This window comes from Cnephaeus nilssonii (assembly GCF_951640355.1).
Source record: "Cnephaeus nilssonii genome assembly, chromosome: 5".
Taxonomy (NCBI): domain Eukaryota; kingdom Metazoa; phylum Chordata; class Mammalia; order Chiroptera; family Vespertilionidae; genus Cnephaeus; species Cnephaeus nilssonii.
The window spans coordinates 1941031-1957390 of NC_137076.1; the positions used below are offsets into that span (position 1 = coordinate 1941031).

Sequence of the window (16360 nt, forward strand, 5' to 3'; positions counted from 1 at the left end):
GACCCTGAGCCGAGGCCTGCCTGGGGTTAGGAGGTCAGGGCCCCGAGTCCACCTCTCAGCCCGTGTGCTTCCTGCTGTACTCCAGTTTTGACACGGGTGGACATCCTATCCTTGTGCCAAGGCTGTCAGGTCTGAATCTGATTTCCTACGACTGACAAACGAGCAAGGTAGCCTGTTACTGTCTCATGGACATGGCTCGCGTCAGAGACAGAGGTCTCACATCTGGGCCCAAGGTAGATGGCACCTCTCAACAACAGACCCCCACCACCAGCTCCTCACGCTCACGTGTCATACCCACCCGAGGAGCACTCTGTCCACAGCTACGTTAGTGGAAGAAGAAACCAGCACTTTCCACGGCCGTGCACTTCCTGCGGTGGGAGCGTCACTCTTTTCAAACAGCTGCACCAAAAACAGAATCACCACTGCCAGCAAGTAGCTCTTTCCTGCTCCAAAAACTCCTACTTGTTTGGAAGGAAGGGAAAAATAAAGGCGGAATCATAAATAATTTCTGAAAGCACAAGAAATAATGTCACCATCTCCCTCTCTCCTTCATTTAACTAATTCATTAAAAAAAAACATGAACAGAGTGCCCAGGTTGTGCTCAGCACCAGGATAAATAGATGAATAACCCAAAGACCTCTTAGTGAGACCACGGTGTACTTAGGAAGACAGCCAGGGAAGGAACAATAATGACATGACATGTGGGAGAAGAAGTGGCCAAAGGGGTCAAATGAGTGTGATGGGAGGAAACTGGACTCAGCACACAGATGTCAAGTGACAACCTGTACACCTGGACCGTCTGTCATGCTCTGAGTGTTGCCCATGCATCTAATAAAAAGTAGCTAACCTGGGAAGTAACACCGTGACTGCATCAGAGCGGGAACACCTTTCTAATCTGGGAGGTGGGAACGCTTCCCACAAACAAGCAGAACTAAGTCGCCCGGAGTAAGACACGCAGACCCCGGAAGCCAAGGTCCTTCCAGCAGAAGCTGGAGAAGCTCACAGGCCAGAGGCGAGGCTGAGAGGGAGGTGAGGGGCAGTCCCAGAGCTCTGCTTGCTGTGGGTAAAAAATGAATTTTGTCCTGAAGACGGGGGAGTCCCTGCAGCATCTTAAGCAGGGGACCTGACTTACTCAGAGTGTTTTGGTAAAACTAGTTGAGTGGAAATATGAAGTGTTAATCCTGAGAAAGAAAACAGCTACTAAGAAGTGCTCCTGGCGGCTAACTGGCTCAAAAAAAGAACAGGGGAAAAAGAGCTTTGCAGCCATTTCTACAGGGGCTTTCCTGAGCACTGCCCTTCAGGGAGCAGCCAGCCCTGGGCCCTGCATCTGAGCCGGCCCTTAGAAAGTACTTCCTGGCGTCCAGGCTCTCCCCATCCAATCAGAGCTGAGCAGCTCTGACCAACCAGTGTGGCTCTATTCTGACCAATCAGGACAGTGCCTTTTGGACCAATCACACTTTGAGGATTTGAGTCCTCATTTGCATGAGAACGAACCAATCAGGGGCCGGGGTGGGGGGTTCTGTCCAGAGAAGTCGCTTCCCCTCTGGCTCTGGGAGCCCCTTTCCCTGTCCGCCCAGCACGGACCAGCGGCCCCCTGGCTGAGCCAGGACTCTCAGGGAGCAGAGCAGAGCTGCTGAGCCAAGGGCCGGCCCAGGGCTGCCTCGAGTCACTGTTCTCACAGCCCCGCTGTGTCACCATTGGGCTGTTCTCCCTGAAGGAGGTTTCCTTCCCCACTGTATCCCCAAGTGGGGATTCCTGTTGGCACTGACTTGGTACCAATGACCATGGGCTGACAGAGGGATAAAATTCAATTAGAGCAGTGTGAGGGGATCATGGTGATAACACATGCCCACTTTACCAGGTGCCTCCCACATGCCAGGACGGGCCCAAGCCTTTACCTAAGTCAACACGTCAATCCTCCAACCCGATGAGAGAGAGGCTCTTACTAACCCGTGTAACTAGCCACACAATAGAGTAGGAATTAAAGCTATGAGGTGAGTAACTGCCCAAGATCGTAGCGCTAATAGGTGAAGGAGCTGAGATGGAGTCCAGGATTCCAGCTCCAGGGCCCGGTCTCACTCACTAGGAACGTGGAGGTAGGTGGAGGCTTGGATTGAGGGGTGCACGTGACCTGATGGGAATTACCATAAAGAAACAACACATCTCACTGACTCATCTGATGGGGAGGGATGAACAAGAAGGAGGGTTGAGAGAAAGTCACTTCATCAGCGAGAAAGACTCACCGAGGATGGATCCCCGGTGTCCAACTTGGTCCACAGGGTGAATGTGATACAAACCTCAGAACAGGACAGAGAGTCGGATCACTTCGGGGTGCAGGTCTGAGAGGGAAAGGGTTAAGCGGGGACAGAATCCAGATGGAGTGTTAGCTCTGAGGCAGAGAAAGTCAAGCTCCTCATGAGGACGAAGCCCAGAGACAAGAACAGGGCAAAGGTAGGTGCATAGGAGTCTGCTTTGAGCTGCATGTCCTGTTTCAGGGCTGGGGCAGGGGCCAGCATGGCCAGGAAGGAGGAAGGTTTGGGACAGCTGATGGGAGGATGGGGATGAGCTGACCAGGAGTTCATAACGGCTTTGCTCATCAAAACTGACGCCCACCATGACAGCCACAGGCTGGCATCGCTGTGACGGCTCCAGGCCGATGTCTGGGTCAAATCTGAATACGCCAGTGATGGGCACAGTGCTACTCATGCCCATGCTGCTCTTACAGCTTCTAACGTGGGTCCAAACATCTCCTAGAGACCTTCTGGGATCGCATTTGACTAGGAAGGGACGGAGGAGCAGACCAAGTCACAGAGACTTGTATATGACCAAATGCTGGTTGCAGGGGGTTCCACACAGCCAGGTGTTGCCCAGCACCCTCCCCTGACCCTCACCGTGGATGATGGTGATGGGGAGGGTGCCGGCGGGCAGCCCCTTCCCTTCCTCGGCAGGCCCAGGTGATGCCACCATGCACGCTATCTGGGTGAGAGCTGAAGCTTGGTCCTCGTTCAACTGGTGTGCCTGGATGAACTCACTGGCTAACTGCAGGGCTGCTCCTGGGCCGGGCAACTCACAGTTCGTGTTGGTATTTGAGAAGGCTGGTGGGACAAATTTTCTCTTATCCACTCTCTTATTGCTAACTGTGGTTGACGAAGGCCTAGTAAAAAGGAGCAATAAAATCAAAGAAAAATGAGGGGCTTTTGAAACAGGGGAGTAGACCTGTCTATAACTTAACCTTCACTTTACCAGCACCTCAGAGAACGTCCTTTTGTGAGCACAAAAGAGAAAAGAACGAACATTTGTTGAATACCTACTACGTGCAGACACTATGCTGAGTACTACACATATTCTTTATTGGGATCTTCACAACGCTAGGAAGCAGTTAATCTACCCAAATAGAGATACACAAATAGTAAATGTTTCTCCCCACAAGTACCCAGCTACCGAGTGGTGTACTGACACGGAGCCCAGGCTTCATTATGCCAGCTGGCTCAGGAATTAATACAGCCTCTACTTCAAGTAAAACTGTCAGAGATCAGTTGGCTTTAGTACTATAAAGACTGAGTTCATTTCAAAGTAAAAAAATAAAATATTGAAAGTAGGTACATGAATTTTTTTAAACCCAAGACGTCATTGTGGTAAGAAGAATGAAACCAAATAAACCATAGCATTCCAAATTCAAAACTAGTTTTGTCATTTTAAGTAATTTAAATATTAAATTTAATATCACTTCCAATTTTTTTAAAGAAGGCATGATACTTGAGAAATTAAAAATGAGATAAAGATTATGTCAAAAGTAAAACTAGTACCAATGTACATACTGGAATCAAACTGTAAATAATTATTTAAAAGTTTAGTCCGGCTGGTGTAGCTCAGTGGTTGAGTCGATTCCAGGTCAGGGCACAGGCCCTGATTGTGGGCTCATCCCCAGTGTGGGGCGTGCAGAAGGCAGCCAATCAATGTTTCTCTCTCATCACTGATGTTTCTCTCTCTTTTTCTCCCCGCCTCCATCTCCTCTCTGAAATCGATAAAAAAAGATTTTTAATTGAATAAATCTGACATATAACATTGTAAATTTAAGGTGTATAACATGATACTTTGATAATGTAAAATTATTCTTTTAAATGTTAAATAATTTATGGAATAAAAATACATAAGAATAAAAAAATACTCAAATGATCCTTAAGAAGTTATTCTGACATGGGAAAATAATAGCATCTATTAGCCCAACCACAACGGGCGATAGAGGAACGGATGGTTGATGGGAAACAATGTGTGCCTCCCGGGCAGGCCTCTCATAGAGTAGTCCCCGAGAGACAATGACAATTTTGTTGCAAAATGTACGGGATGTACTTTTCCTGGGTCCCCACGGCCACGGGAAGGACTTACATGGCCAACAGGTGCTGCGCCAGAGGCAGGGTCGCGGGGCTGAAGTGCTCCTGCATGTTTCTCAGGGTGGTCAGCTCCGTGCTGGCGTTGCAGACCCACAGCGCGTGGACGACTGCTGCGGAGGGCGTGGAGAGGGGCGTCAGTGCACACGACCAGACCGTCAGCGCCTGAGAGAGTCCACGCAGCTCAGAGCCGGCTGAACCAGTCCCAGCTGCAGCAAGCCCTCGGCACACGCGCTCCGTCCTGCCGGCTGCACAGGCACACTGTGCGGGTCCGTGACTGTACCCTGAGGGGCGTGGGCCACACACAGCAGTCGATGGACAGACGGACAGACACTGGATCACGTGGTTGACATGCGCAGCTACCCAGCCAGCACCCCGCCCTGTCCCTGCAGCATCTGTGTCATATCTGAGCACTTGGCTGCATTTCTTCCGTGACTCCATAGAGCTGTATGGGAGCAGGAGATGAGACACTGATATCGGTGAGGACTCTGAAGTGAGCAATGTTCACTTCACTAGACAACTCCAGCTGTCCACTCAGTTCCCACAGGAAATATGGAGTTAGCCTGGCCGACAGCTTAGTGCTTGGAGGGTGGCCTGCGCACCAGAGCGTCTCGGGTTCCATTCCCAGGCAAGGGCACGTACCTGGGTTGCAGGTTCCATCGCACCCCTGTGGGGTGGGTGCAGGCGGCAACCAATCGATGTGTCCCTCACGTTGATGTTTCTCTCTCACTTTCCATCCCCCCTTCCACTCTCTCCTCGGGTGAGGATTCACACACACACACACACACACACACACACACACACATGCACACGTTAAAACATATATGAAATACTTGAATGAGTCACTAAATGTTATGTCTTTAATGAGTCATGGGCCAATTCCCGGACGTCAGAAATTATCCCAGAGCTGCCAGTGCGGGAGACGCCCAGGTTCACCAACGGGTGGCACTGGCCCTTCAGTGATGAGGCTGACGGCCCGGCCTCACCAGGAGCTTCCCAGGGCCAATGGCAACATCCCTCCACATAAAACACCCTGCGCTCAACTGCTCTCAAAATTCCTTGCAAAATCTGAGAACTTCTTGATATGAAAGTAAATGATTTGTTTATAATGTGCCTGACTAGAATTAGGAACCAAGGGAATTAAGTAAACCAAGAGAATAAAACTTAATACAAGGAATTATTTGACAAAATTCTTATTTAAAAATCAGACATATGCCCTGTAAATGCAACCTCAACCAAGTACCTCAGTGAGGGTCAGGGTGTTTGGGCATCGATAGCTCTCTGGGGCTTGAACTGCAGAAACATTTACAGCGTCATCTGTCACACACGTTTCCGGGGACACAACGCAGGAGGCAGAAGTGGGCGCTTTTTCTCGGCTCTAATCAAAGAAGCCCCCAATCAGCACTCCAGCTCGCAGCGCCTCACGCCTGTCCTCTCTTTGGTAAGCGAGGCGTGGCCATACTCACCGTCCGTGGGCCACCGGGAGGGGAAGTAGCCTTTCAGAGGAAGCAGCTCCACCTCGTTGGCGGACGACGGCCCGAAGAAAGCGCTGCAGGCAATGAACGTGTCCAGCTGGAAGTCCAGGGTCTTGGAGACCACCCACAGATCGTCTGAAAGCAGACACCAGAGGCCTCGGGGCTGTGCTCAACCCAGAGCTACTTCGATTTCTCAGGTGCCTAGTCCGACACTATTTTTCAAAAAACAAAATTGGTTATAGTCATCTGCAAGATTCCACCCCAATGAGGACCTGAACATAGACCACTTCAGTGCCAGGTTTTTAACTAGATTACTTTCATGGTTTTAAAGTTACTATAAAAAAGTGTAAATAAAGCAGCCATATAACTCAGCTCTTCTCGAGCAGCCTTACAGCTACATCAGACTTCCCCAGGTAGACTATTAGTCTAGAGCAGCGATGTTCAGCCTTTTTCATCTCATGGCACACATAAACTAATCACTAAGATTCGGTGTGGCACACACAAAATATTTTTTGCTGATCTCACACAAAAAAATAGGTTACAATTTTAAATCACTCACACTGGGTGGCTATTGTTGGTTGGCTGTTGTCAATTTTTATCTGACAATCTGAGGGAGAAGAGGTCAGTGGCCCTGACTCAATAGGCAGGAGCCGCACGTTTTAAACCTTCTTGCAGCACACGGGTGAAAACCGCTGGTCTAGAGATGCTCTGCGGCAGAGTGGTCTCCACGCTCAGAAAGGTCGGCAGTCCGTGGATGGAGTGCAGGCTCTTCCCGGCCTCCGCGAGCCTGAGGCTGCGGAGGAGGAACAGCTTCCTTCCCTCTGTGGAGCCTGCCCACCCACCCCCCGCACACTGCGACCCCGCGGCCAGCAGCCACTGCGCGGACACCTGAGCAGTTTCTACCACCGGGAGCGTTAATGCTTGCAAAGAGTCAACTCCAGCCCTGGCCGGTGGCTCAGCTGGTTGAGCGTCACCCTGTGCACTGAAAGGGCAGCTATTCGATTCCTGGTCAGGGCACACATCCAGGTAGCGGGTTCGATCCCCAATTGGAGGGCGCACGGGAGGCGGCCGATGAAGGTCTCTCTCTCACATCGATGTTTGTTTCCTCGCTCTCTATCTCAAATCAATAAAAACATATTTTTTTAAAGAAAGTTAAAAAAGCCCTGGCCGGTTTGGCTCAGTGGATAGAGCGTCGGCCTGCGGACTGAAAGGTCCCAGGTTCGATTCCGGTCAAGGGCATGTACCTTGGTTGCGGGCACATCCCCAGTAGGAGGTGTGCAGGAGGCAGCTGATCCATGTTTCTAACTCTCTATCCCTCTCCCTTCCTCTGTAAAAAAATCAATAAAATATATTTTTAAAAATAAAAAAATAAAGTAAGTTAAAAAAGAGTCAACTGTATTTGTCTTTTTTTAAACTGCATTTGTTCTAAAACTTATTTATACCAGTTGTATCTGTTATTATAATCAAATAATTTAATCATGTATTATTTCAACCATTATGAATATGAAGAAAAAAACTGTTTTAAGAAAACCTAAGCGAACAATTTAGAAAGACTTAATTTAAAGGATTTGCTAAAGAAAGGGACCCAGCCCTAACCGATTTGGCTCAGTGGATAGAGCGTCGGCCTGCGGACTGAAACGTCCCGGGTTCGATTCCGGTCAGGGGCATGTACCCTGGTTGCGGGCACATCCCCAGTAGGAGGTGTGCAGGAGGCAGCTGATCGATGTTTCTCTCTCATCGATGTTTCTAACTCTCTATCCCATCCCTCTCTCTTCCTCTCTGTAAAAAAAAAAGCAATAAAATATATTTAAAAAGAAAGAAAGAAAGGGACCCAAAACACAAAAACCCACTTCTGACTCAAGTACAGAGGAGATCAGTGTAAACATGAGAAGAGAGCGAGCAAATGGAAACTGCTCTCCACTCAGACTGCTTCCAAGGTGTCGGCGTCCTTGCCCAGGTGGCGGTCAGACGGCACGTTCGTGGGCGGTGCACTGTGGGGATGGTTTATACGAGAACGATGAACGGATCTCCAATCAAAAACCCACATTCGGAACAAAAGCCTTGACTTTGTCAAAATCTCATTAAATAAAAATGTTCATCTATTTTAAGATAAAATGCTTACTGTCCATATGCATTATTTATAATCCTGACTCTAAACAACTTCTACAATTAACTGATCCAGACGAATCTCATCTGCCTCAGCAGAGACAGCTCGCGGCGCAGTCCCATCCGGGAGAGCCCCGCGCACAGCAGCACTTGCAGGCCTGGGCTGAGGCGGTGTTTAACTCGGCCCCTTCCCAGTCTGCCAGCCACAGGCCCCTTTTCTTTCCGGTCGCTTACCAATGCCCCCTGAGGACTACCATTTTAGTAAATATGCTTAGGAAACTATTTTAGAAAAAGCTGAGCTACACTACGGTATGTTATACCTAGTTTATTTAAAAGTATTTTCCACTTGAGGTGACATATCTAAACAATTTATTCCCATTTGCTAGTATTTACTTCCTTCAACATTTGCCACAATTTGTAGAAAGATGTCTAATTCCCGACAGCTGACAGGAGAAGTGGTTCCCGCTCCGTTCGCCTACGTCCCACTGCAATGACCGTACAGACCAGGACCGCGCGGGCAGGCCACCCCCACTTCTAGGAAGGGAGATTTTTACGGAACGATAAAATCTACAAAGCTTGGAAACTACTCATCCCTGCAGATGATAGGAGGAAATTCTGGGAGGAAAAAGAAAAGACTGAGAGAGAATTTTCTCGGGGACTTCAGGAAACCCCCAGCTCAGCAGCCACGGGACGCTGTGGCTGTGGGAGTAGGAGTGAGTGGGGCATCACTCCTGAGCCGCTGACTCCAGGATCTGTCCTGAGACTGAAACTGGGCATGTGACCCTCAACACAGAGGCTCAGGGCCAACTCTGGGGGCAGTGCCAGGGAGGGAGCTGAGTGAGGCGGGGTGGCCACGTGCATGAGCACTGCACCATGACCAGGGAGCCGAGCAGTCATCTGCAGGTCTCAATCGACGGGGGTTTGTTGTTGGGGAGACACAATAGCCCATGTTGTCTTCTGGGCCAACAGACATGGTAAATGTCAGGTGGGAATGATGATTATGATTCTCTGGCAGAGACGTTAAGTAAATTATCCACAGACAGAGGCCATAAACGGAGGCCTGGGACTGAGCCACCTCCGAGTGACGGGAGCACCGAGCCCGGCCGGCCTCCGGATGCAGTGCCAGAGAACAGCTGAGATCCCGGGAGCAGGTCACAGGCCAACACAATGACCACTGAGGGGTACAGGGACCCGAACAGAAACCCTGGGCCTCGGAGCCCTTCAGAGAAGGAGACACCACACGGATGGACAAGGCAGGCAGTGAGCCTGGGGAAGGGGGAAGGGAGGGAAGGTGCAGCAATGCAAACAGGAGCAAGAACCACTGAAAAGGAAAGGAACAACAGTATTCGTGTGGGGAAATATGGTAATTAAAGTAATAATCTATGGGATAAAAAGAGAATGGATACATTAGAAAAACAAGCAATTTAGAAGGAAGACAGAACAAAAACCCAGACAATGTAACAGAAAAGTGAAGAGATTTAGAGATTAGATTCAGAAGTGCTGACAGCTGAACAGTGGAAGTCCTAGTGACATAAATAAGAAGAAGAGGGAAACCACCTGAGGAAATACGGGATCAGATTTCCCGACAGGCACACACGTCGCTCAGGCCTCCCGCCGCACTTACCATGAAGGCCAGCATGCCGGGACTCGGTGAGGAAAACGAAGACCAGGGAGCCAAAATACCGGCAAAGAAACCAAGAAATAATTCAAAAGAACAACAGCCAAGATGGAGCCTGGACCCGAAGCCATGGCCGTTCCAAATCCCCCACTTAAGCCGCGGACAGGACTCCGATCCCCTCTGAACCCCAGAAGGCACTGCTGACCCAAACGGAAGTGGGGCATCACGCACAGAGAAGGAGAGTCCGGCAGCTCCCGGGAACATGACGGAGAACTGCCTGGAGGGGAGGGTGCGGTGACAGCGCAGCGGGAAGGCTAAGCAGGCCTCCCTGCCTGAGACAGTGACCGTGGCGACGTCTTCACTGGGAACACCAAACAGACATGAAAAAGGAAAGCAGTTGCCAGTCTTCGGTTTTGGAACAAAAATCCCCCAAAAAGTGTTCCCTGAAGGAGACATACTTGAAACCCATCAGGGTATAAGAAATGACCAAAACAAGCCAGTGAGGAGGCGAGGAAGTTTGAATCAGAGCTTTTCCACTCGCCTGGATCTAAAAGATCGGGAAGAAATCGGAAAACAGGCCTGACCGGTTTGGCTCAGTGGATGGAGCGTTCGGTCTGCAAACTGAAAGGTCCCAGGTTCGATTCCGGTCAAGGGCATGTACCTGGGTTTCAGGCACATCCCCAGTAGGAGGTGTGCAGGAGGCAGCTGATCGATGTTTCTCTCTCATCGATGTTTCTCACTCTCTATCCCACTCCCTTCCTCTCTAAAAAACCAATAAAGTATATTTAAAAAAAAAAAAAAGAAGTCAGAGAACAGGCTCTGAAAGCAACACCCAGGTTTTCAGGAGACGGAACCTCAACTCAAGCGTCAGCTTAGCAGGAGCACGAGGACCTGGGCTCTCCAAACAGACACAGCTGCTGCTGCCCTGGCTGGGGCCGGCCGGGGGCGGGAGGGCCGGCATCAGAACTTGCTGTGTCCCAGGGAAAAGCCACGTGATGACTGAGCTTTACCATCTAAAAATTCTTTTTCTGTCTGTTCTTTAACCAGCCCATTATTTAAACTCGTATTTGAATAAATCTCTTTTGAGGATAGAAATATTTTACTTTTTAAAGCTACTCATGTCTTAAAAATATATATTTAATTAATTTTAGAGAGGAGAGAGAAACATCAATGTGAGAAAGAAACACCTATTGGTTTTGCCTTCTGCACACAACCCACCATTGGGCACTGGGGATCGAACCCACAACCTGGGCATATGCCCTGACCTGGAATCGAGGCAGTGCATGAGCCGACGCTCAACCAACTGAGCCACCTGGCCAGGTAAGCTTGTTGTCTGTTTCTTTTTTAAGTGCGTTCAAGTTAGGTTTACTACATAAATTTTCCATAAACCAACTACATAAACTTTTTCCATTTCCCTTTTTATTAAATTTATTGGAGTAGCATTGGTTACATAAATTGATTTTTTAAAATATGCCCAGACTGTTCCCTTTAGAAAAGAATTATGAGGTTATAATCTGATTTCCTCATTAGTGCTTATCATGAAGTGAATTAGGTCTGTGTTTCTTTGCCTTGAAAATAAATGTTGAGATACATTTAAAATAATAATGGAATATGAGGAAATTGTAGCTATTTAAAATAGATCACCTTTGCTAAAAGTTGTTGTTAGCAAAACTAAGATTAAGATAGTAATGTTTATTATGAGTATACAGATAATAAATTATACAACTAAATATTAATTTTTATTATAGTTTTAAATATTTTTGACTGTTTTAGTTTTCCAGGACAATTTTGGATTTCTGAGTTATATTCCAATTATTTAGGCAACATACATTGTTTAAATGTAGCAACACAACCAAAAACTGGTTTTATATTTCACTGCATATAAATATTTCTGTTAAATCCGAATGTACAACACCCAATTACGCGGCTACAGGCGCTTAGAGACATTTTGAGGAGCCGTAGGTTGGGATTCAGGTGAACAAACTGTGTGTGGGGGTGGGGGGGCTTGCCCACTGACAGCGGAGGTGGCTCACTGAGGCAGGGACTGCACTACGCATCCTAGTCCTGCTCATAAAAGGAAACAGGACTTTAATCCCTTCCAGTCACTTCCGTGGCTCTGTGGGAAATTAACGGTTCTTGGTTAATTAAGTAAAAGTTATAAAATTTGAAAGATAAATGTAGAGAGAGTGTACAGAGCCCGAGGCACCGACACGATCAGACCAGCCTACCTTTGCTATAAGCCGAAGAACCTTCCTTCCGACTCAGCTTGAGATACAGCTTGCTTTTAGGTTCATTATACAATTCAGGATTTACGGTCGTCAACTTCTTTAGTTTGCCACAATGTTTTCTTTGAAAATCAAATCCTTTTCTGCAAAATGAGTAAAACAACAAAAATGAATTTGAATATTAAGGTACAAATTTTTGTTGATTGAAATATAATTGGCACATACTTCATATTAGCTTCAGGGGTACAGCACAGCAATCCTTATAGATGGTGACAAGACAATGTGGTAAGTCTAGATAACATACGTAGTTACACATTGTTTTCTTGTGATGAGAACTTTTAAGATTTACCCTCTTAGCGACTTTTAAACAGACTATATGCAGTATTGCTAACCATAGTCAGCATGCTGTACGTGACACCCCCAGGACTAATTTATTTTATCACTGAAACCTGAAGGCACAACTGTTTTAAAATACCGTAGGCAAAGACCCAGGATGTATGTATGCTCATATTCTTTCATACGTACAGAGAAATAAAAACATACTGCGTCAAAGGAAGGAAGCAGCAGCCCTCGCAGAATTACCACTGTTTTACAAGAGACTGAGATAGAAACAGCATCTCAGCATGAGGAGTGTGTGACTGTAACACGGAATAACAAGTCAGCCCCTGGTTCCCATCTCTTAGAGGTGAGTGTGAGGACTGACAGACACTCCAAGTGCTTAGCAGAGTGCCCGGCACATGGGAGCTCCCAGCGCACGCTGTCCTTACTAAGGTGTCATGCGCCCACTCAGTATAGCTCCCATGGGCAGTCCTACTGCTAGGAAACATGTTCCCAAACGCAGCCCTTGCTACCTGCAGTCTGCGCTGTGGCAGGCCACCACCTATGGCCGGCCCTGCCCTCATCAACACCATGCTGTGGCTGCTTCAGCAGGGTTTCCCTTGGCATTGGGATTATGTAGAAAAATGATTAGAAAAATGGCATTCCTGCAGTTACTGGTATTGCTTGATGCAGAGAGGGGCCACCACGGCTTTAGGGCACTGTCCCCTCAGCAGGAAACACGAGGTGTGCTTCTAGGGACCTTGTCTCCTCAGCCTCCCTCAGAACCTAGGGGACCACTTTCTGTTCAAGAGACGCTGTTTGCTATCAGAGCACACCTCACGGAAAGCTGGCACTCCTCGTAGAGGGCGATGTTCTGGCTCCTGAGGTACAAACCAATGCTCTTCACGTCCCTGAGCACCAGGGCCGGCGGACAGTCCTCCTGTGTGACATGTCCTGGGGTCGCTTCTTCAAACCACTTAAAAAAGTCACACCTGTCAGCTCTGGGTGCATCGCAGGCATAAAAGAGACGACCCTGAGGAGAAGATAACACAATTCAGTGAGAAAAAATGTTTCTACTTTATACTGCTTTTTTAAAAGGAAAGTCCTTTTTAAAAAATGTATTGATTTGAGAGAGAGAGAGGAATGGGTGGGGGAAAGGGAGGGAGGGAGGGAGAGAGGGAGAGAGGGGGAGAGGACCGTCAACTTGTCTTCCACCTATTTATGCACTCACTGGTTGCTTCCTGCATGTGCCCTGACTCAGTATGGAACTTGAAGCCTTGGCAAATTGGGATGACGATCTAACCAATGAGCAACCTGGCCAGGGCTTGTATTATGTTTGTTGAGACTTTTCACAAAGGTTGCTTGACATTAATGCACTCCAATAAGTTAGTCATCACAGAACTCAATCTGTTCATTAGTTTAAATAATAAATTAAAATTTAAAACCAGCTAGTTTTCCACTTGTTTTTTCCTTATCAAAAAGTTACATGTTACATTATTCTGAGAATATAAGCTTATTTGAAAAATAAAATGTACTTTTTCTCTGATTTAAAGTGATCACTACCGACAGCCAGCCTGTGAGCTGCCCAAGCGGCTGCAGGTGTGCGAGCACCTGGGGCCCTCTCACAGCCTTTCCCGCTCACTCACCGGCACATGCGCACACGATACACGTGTGTAGATTGCTCTGCTCTTTAAAGTAAAACTCAGACCTAACCCTTATACCAACAACATACTACTAGTCTGACAACTATGTCATCAAGTAATATTTTAAAAAATTAGTGGCTCTGTAACATTTTATTCCATGGTTCTAACATTGTTTATGAACTCTTAGTTTTGACAAGTATATTTAAACCAAGTTTACGTGCTCAGCATGCAGACAACGGAGGAAAACTTGTTACTGTGCGAGCCTGGTCTTACACGAGAACGCACCACACACCGACACACAGACCCAGGATGTATGTATGCTCATATTCTTTCATACGTACATAGACTTCACCGACGTCTCCCATTACTGTGCGTATTTAGCAAAAGAAACAAGTCGGGGTGCGTTCTGTCCCTCTGCCCTGTGGCAGCCGAGTCCCTTCCTCCCGACCTTCAGGCTCTCCCTGGGGCCGGGCGTGTTCCTCCTGCCTTACCTGCCTCGGTGTAGCCTTCCTTCCGTCCCTCTCCACCCACCACTCAGCTTTCAGTTCCTAAGGGACCTGAAGGTGGACCTTCATTCGTAGTTTTGTATCCCTGAGCACAGATCATCCTTCGATGTTACTATCGTTTGGGTTTGTTAGTTACTAAAGCCCAGGTAGAGGCCCCTGCACCTTTAAGGAGACAATGTTCATGGACAACAGGAGGGAAGAGGGAGCAAGACCTTGTTGGGACCCTCCTTCTTCACCATGACGAGCTTCGCGGGCCGCTGATGGCGGCAGGATGGCACGCTGTTTCCCACAGCGCGCCCTCTCTCTCCGTGTGCCGATGTGTAAAATGACATGTCGACTGTAGAAAGAGCTTTGTGCAGCCTCTGTGCCAACCCGCACAGCAGTATATTCAGATGTTCTACGAAAAGCAAGGTGGAAATTAATCACAACACAACTGCATGTCTGCACCCCATAGCGCTGCTTGTTAAACTGGAAAAGAGCTGTGAGCAGAGTAACTATAACCTAACACTGAGCTTTAACCTTTTGCACTCGGATGTCCAGATTAAAATTACTCTTTGAATGTATCAATAATTTGAAATATAAAAAAATCCAAATAAATAAGTTTGTATGAAAAGAAACTCCAGTTTTTTATTCTACTGCCGCGCTTTGTAAAATCTGGGGTATTTAAAAAATTAAATCCCAAGTAGAATAAAGGAATCGAGAAAAAAGCAAGCGAGTGCAAAGGGTTAAAGGCACGGCTTGCCCCTGGACAGCAGAATGAGCCATCCAATCAGGCATCATACTTAAAACTTCCTCTTAACAAAACCACCTGTAACACTTCGAGTTTAAGAGAAAATAAAAAACTGTAACTTGAAACAGAGAATACTTTTTCCTATTTCTAAAACAATTTGGATCTGATATTAAGTTACTGTCACACTCGGGAGTAAACATGGGAGATAACACACTCCGAGGGGAACGTTTACCACGGAAGCTCACACCGTACGGCGCTGCAGCGCTCACCGCCACGGCCAGCACAGAAAACGGAAAGGCAGCAGCCGTACCTACGAGACAGGCGCTGAAGACCTGCTTGTAGTGAGCGGGAGACCGGAAGGCGGCGGGCACGCGCGTCTGCCTTCGGGGAAGAAGGGCAGACCGGATCTCCCGGCCTCTGGGGAAGCACAGCTCAGAGACGCTGATCTCCTGAAAGGGAGTAACTCAGGTGAATACAACTGACAATGCTAGTGACTGATGAGGAAGTTATTTCCGATAGACATGTTCAAGAAAATAAGCCTTTTTAAAATTTCCCCAGAAACCTTGAAAACAATTTCCTAAGTTTAAATGAGAAACCAGTATGGGGAGAATGGCCATGGGAGGTACTGTTACTAAACAGGACTAACTTTTCTTGTAGGCCCCTCACTAAGTTTTAAATAGTTTTTGCAAGGAAAAAGTTAGATGTGAATGGATCACTATGTATGTATCTCCATCTTTGCTACAATTGTAATAAGAATTGCTGCCTGGCTGGTGTTGCTCAGTGGTTGAGCTTCGACCCATGAACCAGGAGGTCATGATTCCTGAACAGGCACATGCCCAGGATTCAGGCTTAATCCCCAGTAGCGGGCATGCAGGGGGCAGCCGACAGATGTCTGTCTATCATCATTTATGTGTCTATCTCCCTCTCCCTCTCTCTTCCATCAATAAAGATATCTTAAAAGAAAAAAAAAAAAGAATTGCTCACATGTGTGAGATGTACCTTTACCTCAATGATGATCTGATCAGCGAACGGAGCTGAGTAAAATAAAGTCACAGTATGGCAGTACTGCGGGTGGCGTGGAACAGTCGGACCAATGGTTAAGAACCCACTGTGGCCCAGCCGGGTGTAGCTCAGCGGTTGAGCGTCGACCCAGGAACCAAGAGGTCACCGGTTCGATTTCTGGTCAGGGCATATGCCCAGGTTTCGGGCTCGATCCCCAGTTGGGGGGGCAGGGTTGCAGGAGGCAGCCAATCAATGATTCTCTCTCATCATTGATGTTTCTATCTCTCTCTCCCTCTCCTTTCCTCTCTGAAATCAATAAAAACATATTTTTTTAAAAAAGAACTCACTA

The 16360-nt window shown here is 47.6% G+C and overlaps 1 protein-coding gene across 11 annotated transcripts in view; it reads right to left on the reverse strand.

Annotated features, from left to right (window-relative positions):
* ZGRF1 (zinc finger GRF-type containing 1) overlaps positions 1–16360 on the reverse strand; it is a 59210-nt gene that overhangs the window by 11677 nt on the left and 31173 nt on the right. For 7 of the 11 annotated variants that reach the window (XM_079771883.1, XM_079771882.1, XM_079771874.1 and 4 more), the window contains 8 exons: positions 15320–15458; positions 14492–14676; positions 12967–13163; positions 11816–11955; positions 5855–5998; positions 4387–4501; positions 2892–3154; positions 299–461 (listed from right to left, as the gene is read on the reverse strand). In XM_079771883.1, the coding sequence (XP_079628009.1) occupies positions 299–461; positions 2892–3154; positions 4387–4501; positions 5855–5998; positions 11816–11955; positions 12967–13163; positions 14492–14676; positions 15320–15458 (1346 nt within the window). Of the gene's footprint in view, positions 1–298; positions 462–2243; positions 3155–4386; positions 4502–5453; positions 5767–5854; positions 5999–11815; positions 11956–12966; positions 13164–14491; positions 14677–15319; positions 15459–16360 lie in introns of those variants that run through there. The other 4 variants (XM_079771880.1, XM_079771879.1, XR_013813564.1 and 1 more) reach the window with 4 other exon arrangements.